At 33.5% G+C, this 14,471-nt stretch overlaps 2 protein-coding genes across 2 annotated transcripts; both read left to right on the top strand.

Annotated features, from left to right (window-relative positions):
* The first annotated feature begins 502 nt into the window (after nt 1-502).
* LOC149794361 (putative apolipoprotein(a)-like protein 2) lies at nt 503-3,880 on the top strand. The gene is made up of 3 exons (XM_089969105.1): nt 503-665; nt 2,206-2,451; nt 3,831-3,880. Exons 1-3 carry the CDS (start codon nt 503-505, stop codon nt 3,878-3,880), a joined length of 459 nt encoding a protein of 152 aa, XP_089825231.1.
* Nucleotides 3,881-5,822: 1,942 nt separating this feature from the next.
* LOC149794360 (uncharacterized) lies at nt 5,823-8,271 on the top strand. Its single transcript, XM_089966563.1, has 3 exons — nt 5,823-6,030; nt 7,264-7,281; nt 7,629-8,271. Exons 1-3 carry the CDS (start codon nt 5,958-5,960, stop codon nt 7,955-7,957), a joined length of 420 nt encoding a protein of 139 aa, XP_089822689.1. The 5' UTR covers nt 5,823-5,957; the 3' UTR covers nt 7,958-8,271.
* Nucleotides 8,272-14,471: the final 6,200 nt, after the last annotated feature.

Raw genomic sequence — 14,471 nt, 5'->3', positions numbered from 1 at the left:
GGCCATCATGTTCTTTTAGCTTGCATTGGAAAAGTAATGTGGGCATAGTCCGCTCGCATAATGGGCATTGCGTGAGTGCATCAAACCAGCGTAGGATTATATATCGTGCGCATCCAACCTAAAATATGCATGCATGCTACACAATCTTTTCCCCCAATCGACAATGTCCTACAATAAACGATAATGAAAGGTCATACGGACAGCTATAACTTCAAAGATGCCCACGTAAAGAACTCGCTAGAAAGCCATAATAAGAGACTGTAACATCTAAACCATTCCTAAATGGTAAAATATGCTTTGATTGCAATAAATATTAAACTTATCAATTCTTTATTAAGTTTGTAATTTCCTTGTTAACTTTGTTTCGTATTGAGGAACTAAATAAACGTGAATATCCTTCATCTTGCAAAGATAATTAATAGGTTTTTGGATACGTTTAAATTAAAATGACTGAAAGTCTCACCTATCATTTCTTCAATTAAAAAAAGCACCCCCACCACCAATGACGACTGAAAAACCATTACAGAAACCAATGTCTCTAACACCACCGCAACAGATGCCTGTACGACCACCACCGCCACCACCAACTGCAATGCCAGTAAGACCACCACCACCACCTGAGCAGTTGCCAGTAAGACCACAGAAGCCACCTGGTCCCGTTGACGGTAAGCGTTTTTTATTCTTTAAATTCAATTTCATGATTGTCTCTTAATCAGTAGAGCTGATTTAGGTTTATGGTGTTAACTTCTTTAAAAATCGGCGTCGACAATGTCTTGGTCCTACATTTTACTCCGTTTTATTTTAAAACTGGTCTCGTAATGTAATGCGTTATCCCTATTGACAATAACGGTCATATTAGGTATAGATTTAATATTCGGTAAGACGCTCTCTATCTCTACCTATGTGTGTCTCTCTCTCTCTCTCTCTCTCACACACACACACACACATATGTGTGTGTGTGTGTGTGTGTGTGTGTTATGTTTAGTATAAGAGACATGAATACTATTTGAAAGTAATTAATACATATAGTGACGGCTTAAATTGCCCGCTAAAATTCCTGTATTATCCCCACTTGTTCAATGAGTGCTTTACAAAAACGGTTTGGTTTTGCTAGTATATTTATTTAGGGAGACACATCTGGTCAATTGTCAATGTTCAAAGCATACTGTGAGTTCAAACGCAAAATAACTAGATAACTATGTTCTAGGTTAGAGAACTTACCCTAATAATAGGATTTAAAATATGGCTTACGCTAGTAACGCCCATCGCGCTGGAAGACAGCTATTAATTTCTCATTTTTGTTGAAATTCTATTGGTAACTAGGTAATTAATTTTATCACGATTCTCCATTTCATTGGAGTAGAAGATTTCATCGTAAAATAATTGTATTAAAGGATAGGGGGTGAGGATGAATAAATACGTAAGTAGGCACATACTTGAAACGATTGAAGTATTCACTAAAAATCAGAAAGGGCAAAATTAATACCTTTTGACATCTTATACATGTATGTATGCGATACTGAGAAAACTACATAGTTGTTTGGAATTCGAACAAATAATCTGTACAGAGGGAATTGTAATTATCACCAGCAGTATGAAAATAATCAGCACAGAGGTAATGGGAATTATCACCACCAGAAGAGCAAATAATTTGTACAGAGATAATGGGAATTGTCACCCCGAGTGGGAAAAATAATCAGCAAAGAGGTAATTGGAATTATCACCACAGTCGGACAAATTATTTGTACAGTGGTGATGGAAATTATCATCACCAGTCTGACAAACAATCAGCACAGAGGTAATGGGAATTATCATCACCAGTCTGACAAACAATCAGCACAGAGGTAATGGGAATTATCATAACCAGTCTGACAAACAATCAGCACAGAGGTAATGGGAATTATCATCACCAGTCTGACAAATAATCAGCACAGAGGTAATGGGAATTATCATAACCAGTCTGACAAACAATCAGCACAGAGGTAATGGGAATTATCATCACCAGTCTGACAAATAATCAGCACAGAGGTAATGGGAATTATCATAACCGGTCGGATAAATTTGTTTAGAGGTAATACTGCTATAATCAGCGCGTTGTTAGCTATTTGATTAGTCTTCATTTAAGCAGTAATGTTGACTGTTCAACTGTACGTGTAATCAAATAGTTATTAACAAAACTAACCACATGACGTTTTTTCATTTCAGAGTGCCTACGAGATCCAGCCGGTATAAATTACTGGGGTACACGAAACTACACCGCATCAGGGAAGCCATGCCAACCATGGTATTCGATGACCCCTCACCCTCACCCGTACAGAAAAATCCTGGAAGGGGACGAAAACTTCTGCAGGAACGTTCCATTGCTGTACCACAATCCCTCCTACAAGCCCTGGTGCTATGTTAACGACCCTTACACGCTGAAGGAATTTTGCGACATTCCAGCATGTGTAGGTAATGACATCATTTTTATTGTTCTCGTTGAAATTTCTGACTTCACATGAACTGACTTACTTACTAGGGCCATATTGTGCAATTGTAGCAAAGATATAAAAGTTCCGCTAAGAAAGTAACATGAAATCGATGGTAAAAGAGGATTGAAAAATAATGAGACAGAACGAGTTGTTGGAAACATAAACAAATTAAAGCAGTACCACCTCCTCAACGGGTGATTAAAGAAACCTGTCTTTTTTATGACAATGACTACTTTCATCGCCTTTAGACGTATATGTGCATGTTGTTTGCTGCACCATGTTCACCATATTAGTTCTGAATTACGTTTTACATTCTTTTTTGTGAGCATTACGATTTAACATATAAAATGAAGATCTTTAACACAAAATGCAAGAAAAACAAGCTCTCTCTCTCTCTCTCTCTCTCTCTCTCTCTCTCTCTCTCAAGCTCTCTCTCTCTCTCTCTCTATATATATATATATATATATATATCCCTAGAACATTTGATAATATGCTATAAAAATGATATTCTTTACTAATTGTGAGTTTAACAGAATCGAACCAATTATATACGCAGTTAACACCCTTACCGGACGCAGACTGGATTCTAGCAGAATGTGTCCATTCAGTGAAAATTAGAATGGTTATTAATCTGTCTTACTTCTTGCACCGGACAAGTGATTAAAGGCATATTAATTTCATTTATGTTCAACAATTTGTTTCATGTTTATTGTCCTGGACAAGTGATTAAAGGCATATTAATTTCATTTATATTCAACAATTAGTACCATTTTTATTATCCCGGACAAATGATTAAAGGCATATTAATTTCATTTATATTCAACAATTTGTATCATGTTTATTATCCATGATAAGCGATTAAAGGCATAATGATTTCATTTATATTCAACAATTAGTACCATTTTTATTGTCCCGGACAAGTGATTGAAGGCCTATTAATTTCATTTATATTCAACAATTTGTACCATTTTTGTTGTCCCGGACAAGTGATTAAAGGCATATTAATTTCATTTGTATTCAACAATTTGTACCATTTTTATTGTCCTGAACAAGTGATTAAAGGCACATTAATTTCATTTATATTCAACAATTTGTACACTGTTTATTGTCTCTGAGAAGTGATCTAGGCATGTTAATTTTATTTATATGTTTATTGCCCCTAGAAAGTGATTAAGGCATGTTAATTTAATTTATTTTCAACCGTTTTTGTGCCATATTTATTGTATCTGATAAGTGATTAAGGAATGTTAATTTTATTTATATTCAACAATTTGTACCATATTTATTGTTCCTGACAAGTGACGGAGGCATATTAATTTTATTTACGATCGACAATTTGTACCGTCTTTATTCTAACAGAGGAGGATAAACCGAAGCCAAGACCCCCTAAAGATGTGGGTATGTATTAATTGAATTGCCTCACGAACGAAATAATTTAAGTTAAATACAGTACATTTCATTTGTACAAATCTGCTGGCAGATCATCACAGATGTTATAAACAACGGGCTTCACATTTAGCTATAACTATAAAGACAACAGCGATATTCTGGAACTTAAAAATAGTAAGAAAAATTGCTTGTCAAAAGAACATGCTTAAAATTCACTATTTTCAATACAACATATTGCAATACATGATTCCAATACTAGCTTTACATTATTTAATGTTTTATGTTTGAGCTATATATTACAAACAAAGGTACTTTGCACAGTTGGTTGATATTGAACTCGCTGACTTCAAGTGGACAGATTTATTTTAGACATTAGGGTTCCCGGATGTGCCTAATTACCGTTCTGTTTGAATGAAAGATTGTTATTCTGTAGCATTTGTGAATATTGTCATATGCACATCATTGGTACAAATAAATTACAATATGCATGTCATTGGAAAAAATTACATTGTCATAATCATGTCAATGGAAAGAAAATACATTGTCATATTCATGTCAATTAAAACAATACATTGTCATTGTCATATGCATATCATAGAAGAAAAAAATTACAATATGCACATCATTGGAAAAACTTACATTGTCATAATCATGTCAATGGAAAATATTACATTGTCATATTCTTGTCATTAGAAAAATAACATTGTCATATTCATGTCATTGGAATAATTACACTGTCATATTCATGTCAATGGAAAAAATTAGATTGTCATATTCATGTCATTGGAAAAAAAGTTACATTGTCATATTCATATTGTTGGAAAAATTACATTGCCATATTCACGTCATTGGAAAAAAATTATATTGTCATATTGATGTCATTGGAAAAAGATACATTGTCATATTCATGTCATGGGGAAAAAATTATATTGTCATATTCATGTCATTGAGAACAAAATTACATTGCTATATTCATGTCATTGGAAAAATTTGCATTGTCACATACATGTGTAGGGTCCCGTGCTGTCTAGTGTTATAAGGCGTTAGACTTTACCCATCACAAATATTTCATCTCTGTCCACGTGGGTTCGAGTCTCTTGCTTGGCAAACATGGGTATATTCGAAAGTTTGTCAGTAGCTTCCCGTAGATCAATGGATCTTCTCTGTGTTTTCCGTGTTCTTCCTCCATCAAAAATACTGGCCGTCTGAATGATGGCGTTAAACCCATGAAGCCAACTTATGTGCATGTCACTGGATAACATTACATTTGCATGTCATTGGATAAAGCCATATAATTTTGCATCTTTTGACATGGAATAATTATAATCTTTGAAGGAATGGTTGCCTCTTTATAAACTGTAATCAATGCTAAAAATGTCATACAAATAGCAATATCTGTAACGGGTACCGAAATGATACATACATCTAACATTCAGGTGAAGCTAATTCTCTTACAATAGAAAATTAAGCATGATGAAATAGTGATCTTGTTTTCTTTTTCCTTCCCTGATGATTTCGTAGAGGTCGAAATAGTTGCATGCACTAGTGAACTATTTTATGGAATGACTGTATTTAGCTAAAATAATGGTTGAGAATACATTAAAAAATTACGCACGTAAACTTTTACTCAGATCCAATATTCTATGCGTATAATATCAGCCATATTAACAACACGTTTAATCAATCTACCTACCTACCTACCTATCTCTCTCTCTACCTCTTTCTCTCTCTCTGTGTGTGTGTATATATATATATATATATATATATATATATATATATATATATATATATATATATATATATACCTTCCTATCATCTATATATCTATCTATCGATCAATCAATCAATATATATATATATATATATATATATATATATATATATATATATATATATATATATATATATATATATATATATATATACATATATATATATATATATATATATATATCAGGTTGCTACAAACACGATGCAGCTGGAAGGGAGTATCAAGGACCTGCCTTCGTCTCGCAGTCTGGGAGACTTTGTCGCAAATGGAACTCACTAAATAGGGGCTACAGCTATGAAGACAATTTCTGCCGCAATCCGTCTGGAATGAAGAAAAAGCCATGGTGTTATACGGAGGATCCGGAAACCGATTGGGAGTACTGTGACATTCCAATCTGCAGTAAGTTACTATAGACAAGTTTCAGATGATTATATGTTTCGTGGCAAGATAGTATTCACGAGTACAAGAAGCCACATATATATATATATATATATATATATATATATATATATATATATATATATATATATATATATATATATATATATATATATATATATATATATATATATATAGTTGCTGTGACAGGTCATAAAATAAAACCACTGGGGACAGAATTGATATCGGCGAAACGACAACATTTAGTTGTTTCAGAAATATTCGTTCACAACATAAATATCTGATATACCTAATGAATAATCGCAAAATAAATGTGTTGTTAAAAATTAATTGATATTTCTTAAATCGTATAGGAAACGGGATTTTCACGGATATATTTGTTCTTATGGTAGAAATTACATATAGAAGTAAATGTGGATTAATGAATTTGTTCAAAAACACCACAGATATAATAGATCACGTCGTTACATCGTTTAATTACTGATATCGTTAGAGCTGGAACAAGGTGTGAAACAAATATAACGAGAAACGAGTGTCAGTGTCAATGAATTTGTTATTATAATAACGATTAATAATGAGTGACATTATGAATCAAAGATATCATTGTATTATCATAAAACAAAAATTAAGGGAGCCGCGGTAGCTCAGTTGCTAGCGTGCCGGATTCATGACCGAAACGGTTCGAATCGTACTTTCGGACCAGCCTATGTCTTCTATCGTGGTGTGTCCATGGGCAAAGCACTTTACTCAAATTGCCTCGGCACTAAGTGACCTTATTGTGTTGCTTTTCTTTGCGGTAAAACACCAAAAACATCAATTACTCATAATGTAGGGTGCGGGTGGCAGAGGCATTGCATAGCAACAAAATATTTGAGTAATTATTCGTAGAAATCTTTAAAATGTGTTTTACTGCTCTTCTTTGTAGATTTTCCCCGAAAACAATCCAACAGGATCTATGAATACATTTTTAAAACAAATTGTTTAGAATATATGTGTGGTAAAGCATTTATTTTTCCGTACATCAAACCGCACTGGTAGACGCTTAAATGTCAAACTGAGACACGTATTAATTGATATATTTTAATAATAAATGATCGGAAGAATAACACTTTATATTTGCAAACATTCCAAAGTACAATGTTGCTTAAATTCTTAAGCAGAATGGAATTATAGAAATAAGAAATAGAATGCTTGTAATAAATAATTATTCATATTTTATATGTTTCATTTCAGATTTCCCACCATCGAAAGGTAAGAATAATTTCTACAGTATCAATTAAAAAAAAATGTTTAAATTTGTTTGCATACGGATATGACCTTGAAAGGAACTTGTTTTTATGCCTTTGTCTTTGCTGGTTTTCTCACACTAGATGACGGCTGCATTTCATCCCCTTTTGAGATGTCTGTCTTTAACAAACATTATAATCATTATAAACACTTGCAAAGAAAGCTTACATTCAACATATGATGAATCTGCGAAGGTATTGCTGGAAACGTATGAAACTATACGAATTTACCGAAGGGTCTCTGATATTCTACGGAGATGCTAATAACGTTTGAAGGTATTTTCATCATTTTTAATTTCTACTTTGTCGTAGTGAATGATACCTGCTCAGTGACAGAAACTACTACTGGCTGTAGCACAGTGAAGATTATTAATGGTGACTGCTTCTACTCATCCAGCTTCGAGGGCGAATGCCGTTACGTTGTCGTCATGATTGATGCAAACACGGCCAGGGTACACATCGGAGACACGAAGGTCGTAGAGATAAATTCGTCCAATAAGCGCGAGTACGCTGACTGCGCGAGCTTCAGATTTGACTACAAAAAGGTAACGGTCAGGGAACCAACTTGCGGATGGTGCATGAGACAGTCCTGGACAAATATGATCAAGTCGGTCAAAGACAACTCTTGTCCAGCTTCGTAAATATAGTTATGATCCCAATATCTGTCTTCTTCATGTATTCATAAATATGTTTTAACTTTTACGTACAATTTCATGGCTGAGGGTCTCAAAAATTTGTCATAACTTTAGTCCCAAGATGTTTGAATTCTTTTTCTTGCCTACCAAATATGAATTTTTATTTCACACCCACTATATTTCTAATGTCTCTAGTGTATGTAATTGTTAATTTACTGACGCTCATTACAGTTAACTTTCTATGTTTACAATCTTCCAAAATGCATATGTTGTTATATTTTGTTTCTTATCCGGATATAATTAAAATTTTATTCCTTTTACATTGTTTTTTTTTTAATGTGTGTGCTTTTAATATGAATTTTTTAGGAACAACACGCATTATTAGTTTTCTTCACTGTCGTGATTTTTGGGCTATTGAAAACAATGAATGTTAATGAGGGGTAAGACTGACTCCAAATATTATTGCAGTTTAACGTATATCAGGATTTGAAATTATTTGTATTAATTATATATAAAGTCGACGATGCATATGGTAAATGCAGCACAATCAGTATCTTCGATGCACGGAAAGACACGTGACCAGGCTAACCATAGCAATTGCCGCCATTTAAAGCGACGTTCAGTACTAAACCTGTAGTCTTTATGTGTCAAATAATATTAGTGTAACTGGGGCATTTCATGGGTAACACCTTTAAAACCTATACAAAATAGATAGATAGATAGATAGATAGATAGATAGATAGATAGATAGATAGATAATTTGTTACAAATAGTGTAATCATTATTATTGTCAAATAAAGATATATGTATGAAGAACATATATTCATCGAGGACCACTCTTTGATGGAGAGGAGTGTAGGTGTAACCATCCTCAAATAAGTCATTGTAACATAATATCTCTCGTAAGATTACAATCTGTTCATCCATTCATACTTAATCTTTCCAACTTCAGTTTTTAGAATACAATGACTTTTTAACAACCCTCCCTCATAAGTCCAGGTAATTTTTAATAAGATCAAACACGGACATTTCTGGGAATATTCGACTTAAATGAATCTTCTTTTCTTAAAATTGTTTGTTTGTTTTGATCTCATTTTGCACTCAGCCGTCAGATGTTTTCATTGACTTGCCCATCTATGACGTCATCATTGACTTCACGAATCATTGCTTCAGCGTCCACAATGATACTGGCAGCTATAAGTTAACTGGATTTGTTTCACAAATCTATATATTTTACAGATCGCATGGATACACATATTGAATTTATTGATATATCTATAGCGCGTGTGTCGTTGACCTTATACACAAATAATACAGATAACCTATTTCATGCGTGAGTAATAAGTCGACGGTATATTTTCAGAAGGATTTAATCCAGTAAAAATGGTTTTGCACCTTACCATGTGTCCGGCGAAATGTTCCAGTATTAAGTTTTTGATGCTAATCTTACCAACTCCAGACGTTTATTTTAAATGAAAACTGTATTGCTTCCATAGCCACAAGGTATCAAGTATCGTTTTATAAATACGCTAATAACACCTTTAAATGTTCACTTAAAAATAGCATAGGAGAATGTACAAATATATTGACAAATCCTTTGATAATAGTATTAATTCAAACATAAGAATGACTTGCACTGTAACTAAATTTAAATGTTTGAATGGTACTTATGGCCTATTTCCCACCCGTCTTGATATACTCACATGTTTACTATTAGAAAAGCTAGCCATGCAACTTTTGTTGCGCTGTGATTTCTTCTTTATTAGTAACATAAAAGAATGAAAGACAGCAAGCTTTGTAAAATGTACCAAATAATTTATTTCCCTTGAATACAAAGTAAAAACTATAAAAAAAGATCTTCCAGTACTGCGAATTAAATCCCAAAATAATCCAAGAATTACAGACACATGTCTTAGTGATTTAAAGTCCTGAATATAACTCAGTACATGTTCCGAACAAATCCAAACCTGAAGGCGATGATTTGTCTGCTATAGCTTATAGAGTGTCGATGTATCAACAGTCTTTTGTTGAATCACAGGTTAGAATTCAGTATAAATTACAGTGAATATCTTTGTCAAAGAACTTTATCACAGCACTTTTGTATTTCCAGAGACAATAATCACTTGAATTCAATAATGTGAAGAAAATAAAATTCATCCCATCTGGACACAACATAATACAACTTGAAAGTGCTAGTTGTTAAAGCACGAATGACAAAGTCCACACAATAACAAGATTAAATAGTTCTCTAATTGACATCCGGTCACAATTTGGTCGTTCTAAACAAAACATTACCTAATGGAAAATAACCTTCTAGAATGGTCCTGATGTTATAAAAATCAAAACCATAACCTGTAGAATTCGCTTAGGAAATTACCCAAACCCTGACCCAAATAAACATATTAAGCTCATATAGAGATTAATTTAGCTATGTATTAGTTGTTTACGTAAAATGATATATAAAAGTCAATAAGGTCAAGCAGAAATGAACTCAATTTCGGACAAAGTGAAGTCCAGCATACAATGTTACATTAGATTCGCAATTAATGAACTAAAAAAAAAAAAAAAAAAAAACACACCTAACAAACACACAATTAAATTATATATATATATATATATATATATATATATATATATATATATATATATATATATATATAATATTGTTCTGCATTAGTTGTTGAAAGAAAGTAAGCAAACGTCGTTTCCTTTGAACTTTTTATATTCTCATTTTATATCAAAATTTCAGAGTAGTAAGTAACTAGCAAACTACATAAATAATTATTCTTATGTCACGTGTTTATGCTCTAATAAACAGTAACAAAAGAAAGAGTGAGAACAACAACCTTTGAAACCTTTAACAAATAATTTTTTTCCCCGGAAAAAACAATGTAAAAATGAAACAATAAGAACTTACCGTTTTAAGAATCAAATCCAAAAATAATCCAAACAGTGTTTCTATTATTTGGCATTTATGGAAAGATTCAGGTCAAACTGAACTTTCTGGATAATATAAAATTACTAGTAAACAAAATTAAATTACATTAACATTTAATGAAATTAAAAAATGTGACTGATCTCAATATAATATTTCTGTAACAACAAATTCCACCTTAGTAGCCTTTGAATTTTATTTTTCATCTTGCCAATGAAAGTAATGGGGTTGTGGTCACTAAACACAATAATCGAAGAAGGAGTTGAACTAAGGTAAACTTCAAAATGTTGTAATGCCAATATCAAAGTAAAATATTCCTTCTCGATTGTTGAATAATTTCTGTGATGCTTATTTAATTTCTTAGAAAAATAGCACACTGGATGAGCAATACCATTTTCGTCGTCTTGAATCAAAACGGCTCCAACCCCAAGATCACTTGCATCAACAGACAGTTTAAATGATTAGTTGAAATTTAGAACTGTAATAACGGGCGCGCTTTTAAGTATGGCTTTTAACTTGCAAAAAGCCTCCTGACTTTTTTCGGTGCAATGGAACTTTTTTTCTCACTCAATAAACTTGTCAGGGGTTCAGCAATTATATAAAAATTGGTACAAAATTTCCGATATTTCAGTTGCTTATTATTTACAGGTACAAGGAATTCAGAGATAGCCTTGACCTTAGCATCAATAGGTTCAACTTGTCCATGTCCCACGATATGTCCTAGCAAAGTTAAACCTGCACGACAGAACTCACTTTTGGATAAATTAATTGTCAAACTTGCATCTGTGAGTTTGTCAAAGAATTTCCGAATTGTTGCTAAATGTTCTTTCCAAGTGTCGTTGTAATGATGACATTTTCGATGTAAGCATCACAGTTGTCTAGACCAGAGGTAATCATATTCATGAGACATTGAAAAGTACTTGGCGACCGTTTCATCCGAAACGGCATTACTTTATATTGGTAAAGTCCATCTGGAGTCACGAATGCCGAAATTTCCTAAGCTCTTTCCGTTAGTGGAATTTGCCAAAATCCTTTCAGAAGGTCAAATTTGGTAATATATTTGGCATTTCCGATCTTATCAATACAGTCATCGATTTTTGGTAATGGAAATGAATCTATTTTGTCACGCTATTCACCTTCTTATAATCAGTGCACATACGGACAGTTTTATCTGGTTTTGGAACACGTATGCATGGTGAACTCCAGTCACTTTTACTGGGCTCATTAAAATCATTCTCCAGCAAATACTGAATTTCGTTTTTTTCAAGTATTCCTGTTTGAGAGAGTATATCTTGTACGGGTATTCTTTCACAGGTTTGTAATTTACTATTCAACGTCATGAAATCCCTTGTTCGTTCTTGTAGGAACATCTTGAAATAAGTGCTCATATTCAAATAATAACTGCTTAAATTCGTTTCTTTCTTGCTCTTGCAAACGTAAAGGTTTCTGGTCCAGATCGTTCATACTTTCTGAATTCCTAAGATTTGTCACTCCAAAATCAGTAGAATCCTTTGATATTCCTTCATAAAAAAAATCTTCACTGAGTGGGACAGGTACAACTAAATTAATTGCATGTTTAACCTGGCTATTTCTTTCACTATACTGGTAGTCTTATAATTTATTTAGATCTCAGGAGCACTAATACTATTTAACTCATTCATTTTCCTGCATATTTAATCTGGCTATTAATTTTCTTATCACCTTTGTAAGCGTCGTAATATCTAATCTGAACAAAATTTCGAAGAATGAGCAAGAGAGAATGAACTCTATTACCAGACTCAAAAGACCTCTCCATTGTAGTTCTCTCAAGCCATAATTTCACTTTTGACGTGAATTGTTGAATGCCAAATTCAAGCATAATAGGCTGGAACGTTCCAGACCTAAAATTTGACCCTCGACCATATTGGACACATTTAGGAAGCCCAAATTGAGTAACAAAACTGTATCAAAGTTTTTACTATTGTTTTAGATTTAACGTTCCTCAGAGGAATTGCCACGGAAACCTTCTTGACGCACACATAATGGTCAACGGGTATTGTTTATCTGACTTGGTCTTAGGTAAGGGACCAACACAATCTACCATAATTCTACTGAACGGTTCGTCAAAGGCAGGAATAGGTCGTAGATGAGCCTAAGGTATCTTCTGATTGGGTTTTCCTACCATTTGATAAGTATGACAAGATCTACAGTAATTACAAGCATCACTTTTAATTTTTGGCCGATAAAAGAGAATCAAAATCTCGTGATAAGTTTTATTATCCCTAAATGACCAGCCAGAGGAGTTGCATGGGCCAGAATAAGTATATCCTGTATGTAAGGTTTTTGGTACTCCAGTTTGATAGTTCACTGACCACTCATCACCAGCAGGTACATCGGGAGGTCTCCATTTTCTCATAAGAATTCCATTTTTAATGAAATAACAGACAAGAACTTCAGTTACTTCAGTTTCATTAATGGCCCTTTGAAACAACAGATCTCAGAATTTTATTCCATTTCGACAAGTGAAGTAAAGAGAATGAGTAGCTAAAAGAGGATCACTGTGATCAATACCGTCTGAATGATCCAAACAAGGAGAATAAGTGTGCCCATCAAAAACGTGACCAATACATGTGTCAGCAAAAGCAATACCATAGCTCTGGTAACTACACAAGCTGGACATAAATCAGTTAATTCTTTTTCAATTAGATCAACTTTCTGATCCAAACAGGGCTTGTCAGTTACAAGTGGATTAACCACAACCTTGTTTCCAGCTAGATCGTTGCCTAGTAAAAATGAATGACTCAAGGTAAAACAGACACTGTGCCGACTGTCACGGGTCCTGAGACTAAGTCTGATGACAAATTTACACAATGGAGAGGAACATTAACAAAGCCGCACTCTACTCCCTGACTAAGAACACTCTCATAAAGGAAGACTTCTCAGAAAAAGGCGAATACCGGACAATAAATGCTCTAAGAGGCTCCAGCAGCAGAAAGGGCGAACAGACCAAAGATCGAAAAGCGTCGAAAAACTAAAAATAACCCTTTCTACGAACAAAAAAAAAGCGTCGACACGAATTAAACCAAAAGCGTCGACACAAATTGAAGCAAAAATAAAATCTTCCAAGGATTTCTCAAATTGGTGTTACTTTAACGGTTGTTGTCTTTTTCTTTGTTTGTAGAATTGTTTATTTTACCACGTGGACACTTTATTGAGGTTGCGCCCTTTCTGCTGCTATTAATTTATCCAAATATTTTATCAAGACCTACACGATATCTTGTTCTAGGATCGTGCAAATTTATTGTTATAAATCCATGCGGAGTAGCTTGCGCTCGTGAAAAGAAGGTTTTAAATTTAATTATATCCATATCACCGCTGCACCAGGTTTGATGAATATTTTGCAGCGTATGTGTATCTACGCCATTAAACACAACTAAAATATTACAGTTGTCTCTGATCACTTTCGGAATTTGTGTATACCGTTGAGTAACATAGATCACATCTGTATTTTTATGTCTACCACGAGAAAATATTCTAGCTGGGTTTGCTTGTTTATCCAGCATCACATCATCGTACACAACTAAATTATTAATAAATCCGTCTAAA

Source organism: Sinohyriopsis cumingii, chromosome 8, assembly GCF_028554795.1.
Source record: "Sinohyriopsis cumingii isolate HCF-2022 chromosome 8, ASM2855479v2, whole genome shotgun sequence".
Taxonomy (NCBI): domain Eukaryota; kingdom Metazoa; phylum Mollusca; class Bivalvia; order Unionida; family Unionidae; genus Sinohyriopsis; species Sinohyriopsis cumingii.
Note: the sequence above shows the minus strand (reverse complement) of the source record. Positions and strands in the feature narration are given on the sequence as shown.

Coding starts and splice junctions, on each gene's coding strand:
- LOC149794360 (XM_089966563.1), top strand. CDS start 5,958: ATGAAGAAAAAGCCATGGTGTTATACGGAGGATCCGGAAACCGATTGG.
- LOC149794361 (XM_089969105.1), top strand. CDS start 503: ATGACGACTGAAAAACCATTACAGAAACCAATGTCTCTAACACCACCG. Junction 666..2,205: donor GCCACCTGGTCCCGTTGACG/GTAAGCGTTTTT, acceptor TTTTCATTTCAG/AGTGCCTACGAGATCCAGCC. Junction 2,452..3,830: donor CGACATTCCAGCATGTGTAG/GTAATGACATCA, acceptor TTATTCTAACAG/AGGAGGATAAACCGAAGCCA.